General features: G+C 36.7%; 1 protein-coding gene across 1 annotated transcript; it reads right to left on the bottom strand.

Annotated features, from left to right (window-relative positions):
• Positions 1-10,863: 10,863 nt before the first annotated feature.
• On the bottom strand, positions 10,864-13,957 carry LOC134794735 (ankyrin repeat domain-containing protein 12-like). The gene is made up of 5 exons (XM_063766517.1): positions 13,010-13,957; positions 12,629-12,808; positions 12,275-12,454; positions 11,924-12,100; positions 10,864-11,852 (listed from the first exon to the last, which is right to left on the bottom strand). Exons 1-5 carry the CDS (start codon positions 13,712-13,714, stop codon positions 11,541-11,543), a joined length of 1,554 nt encoding a protein of 517 aa, XP_063622587.1. The 5' UTR covers positions 13,715-13,957; the 3' UTR covers positions 10,864-11,540.
• Between the last annotated feature and the right edge of the window lie 251 nt (positions 13,958-14,208).

Genomic DNA, 14,208 nt, shown 5'->3' with positions numbered 1-14,208 from the left:
CTATTCCATCTGTTCCAGGTGGGAACAAATGAGAAAACATCGCAAAATGAAGTGTTCCCATTTGTCCCCACCTTATTAGTGTGGAGACAAATGGGAAACGGGGACAAATGGGATTTATATGCAGCGTCTATTCCATCTGTTCCAGGTGGGAAAAAAATGGGAAAACATGGGAAAATGATGTGTTCCCATTTGTCCCTTCTCTCATGTATGGCGTAGGACACGTGGGAATACGCCAATAATGCACCCATTATAACCAATAATGAGTGTATTCCCATTTGTCCCCTCGGGGAACATATAGGAAAAGACTGCATATAGATATTTCCCGTTTGTCCCCACCTTATTGGTGTGGAGACAAATGGGAACACATCATTTTCCGATGTTTTCCCATTTGTTCCCACCTGGAACAAATGGAATAGACGCTGCATATAAATCCCATTTGTCCCCGTTTCCCATTTGTCTCTACACCAATAAGGTGGGGACAAATGGGAACTCATTATTTTCTGATGTTTTCCCATTTGTTCCCAACTGGAACAGATGGAATAGGCTCTGCATATAAATCCCATTTGTCCCCGTTTCCCATTTGTCTCCAACTCACATATGGCAGGGTCAAATAGGAATACACCTATAATGAGTGTATATAAACATATGGGAAAAGACGCTGCATAGAAATATTTTCATTTTTCCCCATCTCATTGGAGCGGAGCCAAATGGGAACACTAATATCGGGTGTATCCCTTTTGTTCCCCGCCGTTCATATTCATTCATATAAAACATTCCCATTTATCCCCACCTTATTGGTGTGGAGACAAATGTGAACACATCATTTTCCCATGTTTTCCCATTTTTTCCCACCTGGAACAGATGGAATAGACGCTGCATATAAATCCCATTTACCTCGTTTCCCATTTGTCTCCACACCAATAAGGTGGGAACAAATAGGAACACATAATTTTCTGATGTTTTCCCATTTGTTCCCACCTGGAACAGATGGAATAGGCTCTGCATATAAATCCCATTTGTCCCCGTTTCCCATTTGTCTCCACACCAATAAGGTGGGGACAAATGGGAACACTTCATTTTTCGATGTTTTCTCATTTGTTCCCACCTGGAACAGATGGAATAGGCTCTGCATATAAATCCCATTTGTCTCCGTTTCCCATTTGTCTCCACACCAATAAGGTGGGGACAAATGGGAACACTTCATTTTCCGTTGTTTTCTCATTTGTTCCCACCTGGAACAGATGGAATAGGCTCTGCATATAAATCCCATTTGTCCCCGTTTCCCATTTGTCTCCAACTCACATATGGCAGGGACAAATAGGAATACACCTATAATGAGTGTATAGAAACATATGGGAAAAGAAGCTGCACAGAAATATTTCCATTTTTCCCCATCTCATTGGAGCGGAGACAAATGGGAACACTAATATCGGGTGTATCCCTTTTGTTCCCCGCCGTTCATATTCATTCACATAAAACATTCCCATTTGTCCGAGCTTCATGCATGGCGTAGGTCACGCGAATCGGGGACAAATGGGAATACACCAATAAGCACCCATTATTAACAATAATTACCAATAATGGGTGAATTCCCATTTGTCTTCGCGGGGAACATATGGGAAAACCCTGCATAAAAATACAGAGACAAAAATTACGATGTTTATTCTTGTTAATTGTTAATTATCAATCACATTTTTAATTTTCATTCAAAATTGATTTAATTTTTAATGGTTTGTAAAGCAATAACCATTAATTATTTTTAATTGTTAGTGGTTCGAAATAAATTAATATTAATGCAAATTGATGATCAATGCAATTGATAATTAATTTCCCTTCAATGGTTAATGGTTAATGGCAATTAACCTTTTCAATGGTTAATTTTTAATGGTCAATTGCATTAACGTTCGGCCAACACTGCTAAGGGACGATATTCTGTTCAATAATATTTTGCGGGTTCATAAAATTTATACTTTTAATTTTTTCTTGTCTCCGAAGTTAAATCGGCGTATTTGTTTAAAGCTTTCGCGTTCGGCGTATCCTTTAAAGTAAAGTAAAGTTCTTTATTCGCATAAAATATGGTACAGTAATAGGTGGTAAGTAAATAGAAAAAATCCAGTACAGAGACATATTTTGCTATACAATAGCATGCAAAGTAATCTTAAAGCTAGACTTAGATTTATACTAAGATAAGTCATCCGCGAACAGCGTACATTTATGTGTCATTATGTCAGGTAAATCATTAATATATAATAAAAATAGTAGCGGTCCAAGTACACTGGCTTGCGGCACCCCTACGGTGTTCACTAGATACGAGGACCTATGATGAGTTAACGTTGATGCATTATAGCCCCTGATTTCGACACATTGCTGTCTATTTGATAAGTAGGATGTAATCCAACCTAATGCTGGACCTCTTATTCCATAATTATGAAGCTTTTGAATTAAAAGTTTATGCGACACGAAGTCAAAGGCTTTTGTCATGTCAAAAAATATAACAGCAGTGGGTGTATTATTATCTAAATTTCTTGTCACATTATTAATTAAGTTAAATGTAGCAAGCGTAGTGCATTTGTTTTTTTGAAACCCATTCTGTTCAGTTTTTAATTAATAAGTGAATTGCCTTTTCAAATAGCTTCGAAATAATCGGTATCAGTGTTATTGGTCTGTAGTTATTCATGAGAGCTTTATCTCCCTTTTTAAATAGCGGCACTACTACGGAAACTTTTAGAGCACCTGGAAATTTTCCCAACTCAAAAGAAACATTCACTAAATGGGTCAAAACAGGAACTAGTTCTTCAATGCATGTTTTTAAAATCTGGGTTGTTATTCCATCATACCCCGTCGACTTAGTGTTTTTCAATGATCGAATTATATTACTCACTTCACTGTAGCTTACAGGGGTAAGGAAGGGGTAGGAGGCTATGAATGTGGTATTTGTGTTCCTTGAGGCTGTCTTTTCATCAGTTTTTGTAAGTTCTATCAGATATTTATTAAATTCGTTTGCTATTTTGTCAGGATTCTCTATAATGTTGCCGTCTTTATTTATTTGATTAATAAATGCATTATCAGGTGCGTAAGTATCCGGTACGTCTTTAATGATATTCCAACACGTTGCTTTTGCTTGCAGAGTTCCGTATAACTTTATGGTTGTATAGTCTTTGAGCCCTATTTATACAGTGCTGTAGAACACTAGAGTATGTTTTGTATTGGCATCTGTTTTGTAGCGTTCTATGTGTATAGTATTTGAAGCGTAGGGTCCGTTTTCTTTCTTTTACAACTTATTCTAAGACCCTTTGTTATCCATTTCGGTGCTCTATAATTAGATGAAACCTTACATCTTATTAATGGAAAACAAAGATCGTAGAACAGGCAGAAAAGATCATGAAATTTATTGAAGGCTTCATTCATGTCTGAAGCCTCAAGTGCTTCCGAAAAACTCAAGCTTTTTAAACATTCTTGAAACTTGCATATGTTAGTCAAGCTATAGTCGCGTCTAATCATGAATGATATGGTTTTTTGGGTGGGCTTGCTTTTAACGGGAATATTCAGTAATTGAGCTGTTTCATGATCAGACAGACCAAGCGGCAAAAGTTCACCTTCAGCTTCCTTGACGTTGCTCATAATGTAATCTATACAAGACTTAAGACGCGTAGGCTCTGTAATATGAAATTTAAGATTATAGCACTGAACCAGATCACGAAGATTAGACGTTGTTTTATTTTCAATTAAAATGTTTATATTAAAATCCCCCGCTAGAACAATTTTTTTCTTTTTTTTGTTCAAAAGGAATAGGAGTGGATCAAGTTCTCTTTCGAAATTCATTTACGTCTGAATTTGGAGTGCGATACAAAGTGACTATTATGAGTTGATTATACGGTATTTCTATTGCAAAGCACTCGAAAACATTCTCACGGGCAAAATTATTAATATTTGTTAATTCTTTGTAAGGGATGCCTAATTTTACAAAAATACATACTCCTCCTCTTTTTTTTTCCCTTGAGAAGTATGAAGCTAGTTTATAGCCGTTTATTTGCACGTTGGATTCACAACCCCTTCTGACAAACGTCTCCGACAAACAAATAACATCGGGATTTATTTTCTCTTCTCGTAGTTCTAGCAAAGTAAGTTTCTTCAACAACTTCTGTATTTGTATTTGTATCGTTGTCTGAGTACTCACAACACAAGCCATCTTGAGCTTACCGTGGGGCTTAGTCAATTTGTGTAAAAAATGTCCTATAATATTTATTTATTTATTTGGGCTTCGTACCTAGTCCGCGGCAAAGTCCTCATCACGTCGCATTCTCGTTTCCAGGTTATCTCGATTATGCCATTGCACTCGTGATCATTTTCCAATTCTCATTTCTTTTCCTATTCAAAACAAACCATTACTTACTTAAAAGATATCCACTGTTAGCATATAAACTTCAAAATGCAGATTGGGATAAGTTTCGCAAACATATGGATGAGAGGTTGAGAGGATTGCCCAAAATGTATCTCGTGAACATTTGCTTAAAACTTCTGATGCTTTTGCTAAGTTTATAATTAATATATATCGATAGTTGTTCCAAGGCGCAGCAGTTGCCTCTGTTTGAGTCTTTTAATTGGATGTGTACCAGCATTTTTTTGTAGGCCGATACAAATTGTCGCGTGGTTGGATTATTATGACTTCCTCCTTGTGCTCGGATGTTGCAAAATAAAAGCTCTAAGTGGTCCTGAAGTTTATAAAATGTGACATACCTATTCAAATTTTTGTCTGTATCAGGGAGGAATATAGGTATTTTAATGCCTCTGTGGCGGCTCCGACTCTCACAGCGCGCTCGATCATCTCGTCTGCGCCCAATGATAACTCCAGCTTCTGTCTCCACTGGAGGAAGCACACAAGAGGGACAGGGGAATAGGTCCCATAGTCGTCACTCAACAGCGCGTCTGTGGTGTCGTATTCGTATATTGTAGACCAAGCGCCAGCTGGGATGGATTCGACCAGCACTTCAAGGGACACCTGGATAACTAGACCACCCGTTAGGGTCAGGAGACTTTCCTTGACCAGCTGTTGCATTGTTGTGTCGTCATGTTGTGTGTGCATGTGTGCCCAGTCCTTGAGAGAGAACGGCTCTTGGGTCAGAACGATTGAAGTAGACAAGGATATCGCCACGGCATCCGTAACCAGCCAAGAAGCAAGGCCCGGTGCGCTGCCGTAGTCGTACCTGCTCGTTCCGGTCTCGATCAGGTGGCTAGCCACGGACAGCCGCATGGCGCTAGGCATCGACGTTGTGCTGTACCCAAAAAAGATGTGAGTGGGGACGCGGGTTGACCACGTCACAGACACAACCTCGTGGCCCTCCTCCACCTCCAGGTTAAATAACTGTGCAACACGGGAGGTGCTCAGCCGGTGAAGAGGAGTGAATGATCTAAATGAGTGGCCGGTTAATGCGCGCGCGGCGTCAGCCGAGTTGGGCTGAGCAGGCCAAGGTGAAGTGGCAACCTGATAGTTCGTAGGACCTACGCGGTATCCGCCGAATGTCCACGCTCCGTGAGCCGAGATGGCAGGGTCAGGAACGCCGGCAGCATCAGTAGCAAGAAGTAGCCCCGGACCGGTTGCGTGAGACAGCTCGGCCGCAAGTGACAGGGCCCGGCCAGTGGTGTCCAGAGTTGAGAACAGGTCGACCATCTCCGTAAATGCTCCCATGAAATCGCTTTGTATACGGTAGAGGTTCTCATTCGTGTAGTATTGGTACCAGCCTGCAGACAGGTCGGCATCTGCGACAGCATTTGGGAAGCTGATAACCGGAACGCCCAGGTCACCCCCCAACGACACGCGAGCCGGAGCGGAAGTCTGGGAACAGTCCATCAGTACCAGCGCGATGTTCTTAACGCCGGGTATGTAGGCGCAGTTGGCACTCGGCAAAAGTGTCAGGTTGGCTGGAATCTGTTGGGCTTCAGCGTTGCGGTAGGAACCGCAGGAATAGTAGTTCACTGTCCCATTCGTGAAGGACGAGGTTGCGAAACTGATCACATAAGCCAAAGCACTGCGCATGCTTAGAAAAGACTGCCTGACCGGCACCATGATCCAAGACGAGTCGAGGCCGGTGTATTCGAAGTTTGTAGCTTAGGGAATGCTTAACCCTGTAAGCTGTAACGAGGTTGCGTGTTCTAATCACGTCAGAGTCACCAATTTCCCGTCACCGGGCAGGGATGACGTGGGAGATGAATGAGAACTGCAGTCACTTTGTATACTTCGTGTAATATCCTTGCACGTTTCACAATATAAAAATACGTTGTAGTGAGCGTCGATCGTGTCAAACCAGCTTTCGTGGACTCAGATGAAATCCTTAGTTCTGGTACACCTGCTCCAGCGGCTCTGCAGCCTCAGGACGTACCTCAGGCGCAGCCGGCTAAGCCCGCTCCTCCTATTACTATACCTGCGGATACCACAAGCAATTCACGACCTTACACCACACGGTCAGGTCGTAACGTTAGGTTTAAGGACAGCGACGAATACTGTTATTTTTAAATTGTAGTTTTACTAACGTCATTGTTTGTTATCTTTCTCCGTGGGGGGGTGGTGTGGCGTGTGAACACCTAGCTCAAATAGTTTATCTCAGGCTGGCAACACCACCCCCTACACGCCATAGTGAATACTGAGACTAGCACCGGCGTACACGCCGCTCTCTGATCTTTTATTTCTAATTGTTTAAATTAAGTACTACAACGTATTTTTATATTGTGAAACGTGCAAGGATATTACACGAAGTATACAAAGTGACTGCAGTTCTCATTCATCTCCCACGTCATCCCTGCCCGGTGACGGGAAACCTCTATACAGCCTAAAACTCCCAGAAATCCGGTTTTTCTTAAGCTGTTGATCAGTAAAGTTCCGTTTTCCATTTTCAATTTAGACAAATATAGTGTGGCCTGTCTCAAAAACTGAAATATTTCACTAGCATTATTTTCATTCAACGCTTTTTTATAGCCAAAAAGTGTAGGTTTCTCGAAATAAAAATATCTAATAGGTTGTTTGTAATTGGAACATTTTTTTCCGTCGTCTCACTGCTCTCGAAAGATTTTAGTTTTACATAGCTGATGAAGTATTTCTACGTAAGAAGTCCTCTCCTCTAAATTTAATATTCCCAGTCCTCCATGGTGGGATTCTGAATGTCCAGAAGCTGTTAAAAAAAGAAAACAGAGTGAGTTAATGTAAAATAATAAAATGAGCGAAGAGAACTTTAATTCCTTATTAGTTACTTTAAAAGAAACAAAACAGTTTTTGAAGAAGAAAGTTGACAGTTGGAGGTCCTTTTGTGCATCTGTGGCGAGCACTGGCTGATGCGCGCAATCGCGCAGGCCGGTGCTGTCTCATCTGTCTTACGTTCTGTCACGTCAAGAAAATTAGCTGAACGTATATTATTTTGCCTGATCGTTTATTTAAATCTAAATACTGTTAGCGCTCTGCTGCGGCAGGAACAATTCACGCCCTACCGTTCCGGATCCAGTTGTAAGACGGGGATCGACAAGAGAAACTCCGATGCGACGAGAGGTAGTTTATTTCTTCCAGGGTACAATCAATACAACGTTTAAGTCAAGAGTCTTACGTTTAGCATGTTAAGCGACACCGTGCGTTTGCGACGGTGGTTGAGAGCAGAAGAGAAGGAGGATGTTCAGTTACAAAATTTGGGGAAAATAGTCTACTAGATGTCTATGTTGGTAATAGTGAATCGCGCGGCCAATCAGGGGTGGCTTGTGTAGGAAACCAGGCCCTGATTGGTCCCGCGAATTGAAGTTTGCACTGATATAAACAAAATGCGTAAGTAATGGGTATGTGAGATACGTAGTATAAAAACAAAGATCACACTTAATTGGTTCACTTTTGCTAAGGTAATACGTATATCGAAAAAACCGGGCAAGTGCGAGTCGGACTCGCGCACGAAGGGTTCCGTACCATAATGCAAAAAAAAACAAAAAAAAAAAGCAAAAAAAAGAACGGTCACCCATCCAAATACTGACCACTCCCGACGTTGCTTAACTTTGGTCAAAAATCACGTTTGTTGTATGGGAGCCCCATTTAAATCTTTATTTTATTCTGTTTTTAGTATTTGTTGTTATAGCGGCAACAGAAATACATCATCTGTGAAAATTTCAACTGTCTAGCTATCACGGTTCGTGAGATACAGCCTGGTGACAGACGGACGGACGGACGGACGGACGGACGGACGGACGGACGGACAGCGAAGTCTTAGTAATAGGGTCCCGTTTTACCCTTTGGGTACGGAACCCTAATAATAAGTTAGACCTGCTGTTCAATAACACAACTACCCTCGATGTATATTTCTTGACCATAACTGTCAGAACGTAAGTAATGTAAATAAAGTATTTTATAACAATAATCCATGATATTAAATTTGTTTTGGTTTGCGTTAGTTATTCTACAATAAATTAAATTAAATGTAGCAAATACATTTGTTAAATTTAATTTTTATGATAACCGGATGTGCAGGAAACACCTTACTTGTTATTCCCACCAAGAAGTAGTGGAAGGGGTAAAGTCTAATCCAAAGAGTAAAGTAAGTATATAGGTAAAGAGAGCCCTCTTGAAACATTTTATGGAAACTCATTTGAAAGCGCCATCTCTGATTGTCCCCCGAAACTAAGTATGTATGTGTGCGTGCACAACTACATATGCATCCATACGTGTACTTTCGTCCCACATAATATTAGGTCTACTTGGTCGGTTTACAAGTCCATTTTTGTTTGGTTTCTTGTAACAAATAACTTTAATTGTTTACAAGAAAATAAACAAAAAATGTACGTGTAAACCGCCCAAGTAGACCTAACATTATGTGGAAAAGGTTAATGTTATCAATAATGGAATAAAAAAAAAACAGAATATTAAAGTAAAATGTTTATTGCTTTAATTTTGTTGATAGCGTAAGTAATTAAATAAGTGCAGGGAAAATAGTAACAGAGACAACAGAGGTTCTCTTTACCTCTCGTGCTTATATCGAGGTCAAAACATGCGAAATATTCCAGAATTAGTAGTGTATAGAGAGATTAAAAAAGTGGAATCTTGACCGTTGCAGAGTCACGAGAAGCGAGCAAACTTTGCTGCCGAGAGTAATACATGTTTTACACCACATTATCGCTAGGAAAGTACAATTTTAGGTAAACAATAGAAAAGAAAGCGTGAGGTAAAAAAGCATTCACACACAAGAAAATACATGTTAATAAAAAAATAACACAGGACACAAAATAACACAGGACACAAAATAACAAACACAATACACAACACATAAATCAGCGAATGCAGAGAACTGGAATTACTTCTCAACGACAAGGCGGAGCAACAGAGATGTACAACTCAACGCACTTTCTGGGGGTTTTCACAACAGGGCATGTGTTTTCATTCGGGCTATAATCGAATTTCCTCCAGAATCATAACGAATAAAATGGCTCAACCATCACTAAAATATTTTAAATTTAGGTACCCTCTTCCAGTGACAGCAAAAAAATTGCATGTCTTGGCATGGTCTTGGCAATTATGCATGTGTTGCCAGCATAAACAAACAGCATAATTAATCACATTTTAACAAAATTCTTATTTTGTCGCAAAATTAATTGAAAATTATAATAATTACAAATATTAATTCGTACTTATTTTAATTTAAATATTAATGCCACTAAAATTATATAAATTTTATAGTGACATCTGGTGACGTAGTTTGTGTAATCGGAAGTCAACTAATGTTGTCGGGAGCAAGATATAGAAGTCGCCTGTATCTTTACTAACGTTAACTACATTCCTAGTGTCCCCCCCCTGGTTTAATCTAATATAAGCGGGTGTCTGACAGTTGTGGGTCACTTCTCAGTTGGAGAGCTACGACGACGAACGAAGTTAAGTGTCAATTTTATTTAAATGTGATTTTATGACTTGCTATAAATTTCTGTATGTTTTCTTTGTGTTATAAGTCTGATGGTATGTACGTTACAATCTTTAATGTGAATATAACCCTTTGATGAGTTTTTAATAGTTGCTATGTAACGTATATTCCAACCGATTACGGTGTAATACATCATGTGGCTTATTGCTCGATCTTTATTACTATTTTAAATTATGCCAAGTGTGTACGTTAAGGTAGCCAGTACTAACTATAAGCCACCAATATTTATTACAAATAAAATAATATTTTTGTGAATTATGTGATAATAAAGCCGATTAATTGTTCCGTAAATCTATAATATACTTTTACTTACAATCTGCTTATATAAATATATTACTTAAATAATGTTTACCATTTTTCATATTATAAACCTTGAGGTGGGGTCTTGTAATTGCAACTAAAAATATTGAAGTCATAACTTCATCATCTGATAATTCTATATATATATAGGGAAATATGTTTTTCTGTAAAATTATGCATAAGTCAAATTTTATGTAGATTTTATTCTACTGTCATAACAAAGAAAAACTCTGAAGAATAAAGAGCTATTGCCAATAGTTCTGACAAAGGCAGCAATAGTTGCAATTACCCCTCCTGACCAGTAATTGCAACTAATCGTTTTATCTCCACATTTTTCTATGTGTATTGTCTATGTGTGTATTTTAAACACAAAGACTAAGAGAATCTTCATAGGATTGTGACACATATCTCCTTGTAACTACGACCAATTTCGCATAAACATACTTTTTTGCCGTGGGTCTGGTAATTGCAACTAATTTCTCAAAAATAGTGATGGGAACCTTACCGCAATTTTATCGACAGTCATGTAGTGTCTGCCATCGACACGCCAAGAAGACCATGGTAGCAGAAATAAAACTCAGGGATAAACTGTTATTTTTAAAATCATATATTTTTTATGCAATGTTTTTAGTTGTTAAACAGACTAAAAAATAATAGCTATATTTTTATTAATCATCATAAAATAGTTTACTTATGCTTAATCAAACAGCCTTTTTACTTTTATCAGACTACTAAATAATTAGTAATGTTACGTAGTTACGTTTCCTAGCTTCAACTAATGACAAGAAATAAGTATTTTATGCATACTTAAACTATTTTATCTAGCTTTATCTTTATTAATCTAAATAAGTAACTTAATCAAACAGCCTTTTTTAACTTTTATCAAACTATTTACTAATTAGTAAGGTTGCAAAGTTACGTTTCCTAGCTTTAATTAATGCCAAGAAAAAAGTTTTTTATGCATACTTAAACTATTTTGTCTAGCTTATTTTTATTAATCATAATAATAAAATATTTTATGTTTATTTATACAGTCTTTTTTAGTTATATTTTGAAACTATTTACTAGTAACTAACAAGAAATAAGTCTTTTGGTATATACTTAAATTAAATAAAGTTTTTGTACTGAATACCATACTAATTAATATGAAAAATCGTAACGTAACGTAATTTATTACGTTTATAAGCTTCTATTAGTAACATGAAATTAGTTTTAACACTTAAATTAAATAACGTTTTTGTACTTAATACTATATGAATAATTGTTTACATTTCCCAAATGTCCATTCTCTCAGAAAGGGTAACTTGTTTACTTACATTCAAATATCTCTACCTTATAAGGAAATATCACAGTGTCTCTTTGTTCATTTAACACAGGTTTTGGTAAACGTGAGATCACATCTTTTTTTTCTATAATTGAAATATCATCTTCAACTAACCTAAATTCTCTGTTATTTTTATAAGATTTGAGTCCTTTTACTACAATTTTTTCTTGGTTGATTTGATCAATAAGGCAAACGTATTTGTAGGTTCTTTTGCCTTTGATCGACTGAAATGCAGCAAGAATAAAGTCTCCCTCGTTGAGATCGTTATTTACTTCGGAGGAATTCGGCATATCGTTCTGAAAAAAAAAACTTGCTAACCGATCTTATATAAGTATGCATTTTTTGTATATATAACTTATATACTTACTTCCTTCCCTCTTAGTGATTCCACCATCCTGTTGTTAATAGATCTTTTCGTTACTCTTTCTTCTTTCATTTTAAGCATATCTTTTTCTTCTTTCGATGTAGATTGTAGCGGTTCTTGCAACTCTACTTCACAAGCGTCGTTCAAAGTAGATCGTTTTTTGGTAAAATTCACTTCTTTCTGAAAATTTAGTTTAATATTTAAACAACCCTATAAGTTATATAATGAATAAGTAATATAAAATAAATATATAAATTACATTTATATCATCACATATTTATAATAATATATATTTAACGTTATACAGTAAGTACTTATCCTATTTTATTGTGTATATAACTTAAATATACTTACTTCCTTCCCTCTTAATGATTCCACCATCCTATTGTTATTAGTTCTTTTGTTCACTCTTTCTTTTTTCATTTTACGTGTATCTTTCTCTTCTTCTTTCGATGTAGATTGTAGCGGTTCTTGCAACTCTACTTCACAAGCGTCGTTCAAAGTAGATCGTTTTTTGGTAAAATTCACTTCCTTCTGAAAATTTAGTTTAATATTTAAACAACCCTATAAGTTATATAATGAATAAGTAATATAAAATAAATATATAAATTACATTTATATCATCACATATTTATAATAATATATATTTAACGTTATACAGTAAGTACTTATCCTATTTTATTGTGTATATAACTTAAATATACTTACTTCCTTCCCTCTTAATGATTCCACCATCCTATTGTTATTAGTTCTTTTGTTCACTCTTTCTTTTTTCATTTTACGTGTATCTTTCTCTTCTTCTTTCGATGTAGATTGTAGCGGTTCTTGCAATTCTTCTTCACAAGCATCTTCCAAAGTAGATAGTTTTTTGGTAAAATTCACTTCCTTCTGAAAATTTTTAAACAACCATGTAAGTTGTATATCAAATAACTAAAATAAATTAAATACATAAATTACTTTTTTTACTACATATTTATAATTATTATATATTTAAGGTTATAAAGTACTTATCCTATTTTATTTTACTAACATTTATGAAATATGAAGAGAAGTAGGTAATTATTTTTTTTTGCCTAAAATACGACTTACGTTTATATTGACATCCTTTTCTCCGGATATTTGTTTTCGTCTTTTATTTACTCTTTCGCTTTTTAGTTTAGGTTTCTTCTCTAAATTTTCGTTAGTAGTTGATAGTAATGGCTCTTGCAAATCTTCGTCAAAGCTCTCATCACACAACAATCTTTGAGCAAAGGCAGCTAAATCTTCATCATCAGAATCATCCATCGGTGTGTATGAACAATCGCTTTCACTGTCCGATTCCAAATTCTTTCTTTTTTTAGATTTGCTTTTTTTGTCAATCAACTTTTTCTGTTTCTTTTTCTCGTTTTTCTTTTTGTTGTTTACTCTTTTAAGTTTATTGAGTCTTTTAATTTCTTCCGCCTTTTCTTTTTCATCTTTCTTTTTTTTCATACGATCAATAGCTTCTTTGTAAGTTAATATCTCTGCTTCTTGACTAACGCGTTTTCTTGAAGTTTTAGGTATGTCACTACGTGAAATGGTCTCCAAAAGAAGTTCTTCAAATGAAACATGTTCATCTTTCTGTTTTTGATAGCTAGTTGAAGTGAGTTCGATATTGCTCAATATTTTGACGTTACCAGAGCCACTGTTGGTAATATTGGAATTGGTATTTTTAGAAAGTGAAATTAAAAACGTTTTAGGGTCTTTCACGCGTTTGGGTAGATCTATTTCTTTCTTCCCACGATTAAGGATCTCAAGCCACATGCTCGTGCACATACTCGTGAGTGTTGGAACTTCATTTCTGTCCTGACTTTTATCTTCCTGAGTGCCATTTTCTACCTTCCTTCCTTCTTCAGCATTATTATTGGCAACGCTATGAGACTGTTCATTTTGTTGGCGAATATGTTCTTCCCATTTTGACCATGAAAGCTTGTCAAACTTTTCTTTTGGAATTGTATCACGATTCAACGGATATATACCAGATTTTCTAAAGCCATTTTGAATGATAACTGGGTTCAAATCATTCCATATCTTAGTTATGATTCTGGCAAATTCTGGTTTTGGAAGCTTTGCACCCACATGGAGTCTTTGCCATTTTACCAATTCACTGTCCCAGTTGTCTTTCATAGGTTTCATTGTGCTGCAGTCTAATGGTTGCAGAATATGGGATGAGTGAGCCGGCAGTTTAAGAACTGTTATCTGGTTGGCCATTAGAAGTTCTATAACACTCAAGTCTACATGTGTTGAATGGCCATCAAATATTAATAAGA

Source organism: Cydia splendana, chromosome 11, assembly GCF_910591565.1.
Source record: "Cydia splendana chromosome 11, ilCydSple1.2, whole genome shotgun sequence".
Classification (NCBI taxonomy): domain Eukaryota; kingdom Metazoa; phylum Arthropoda; class Insecta; order Lepidoptera; family Tortricidae; genus Cydia; species Cydia splendana.
Note: the sequence above shows the minus strand (reverse complement) of the source record. Positions and strands in the feature narration are given on the sequence as shown.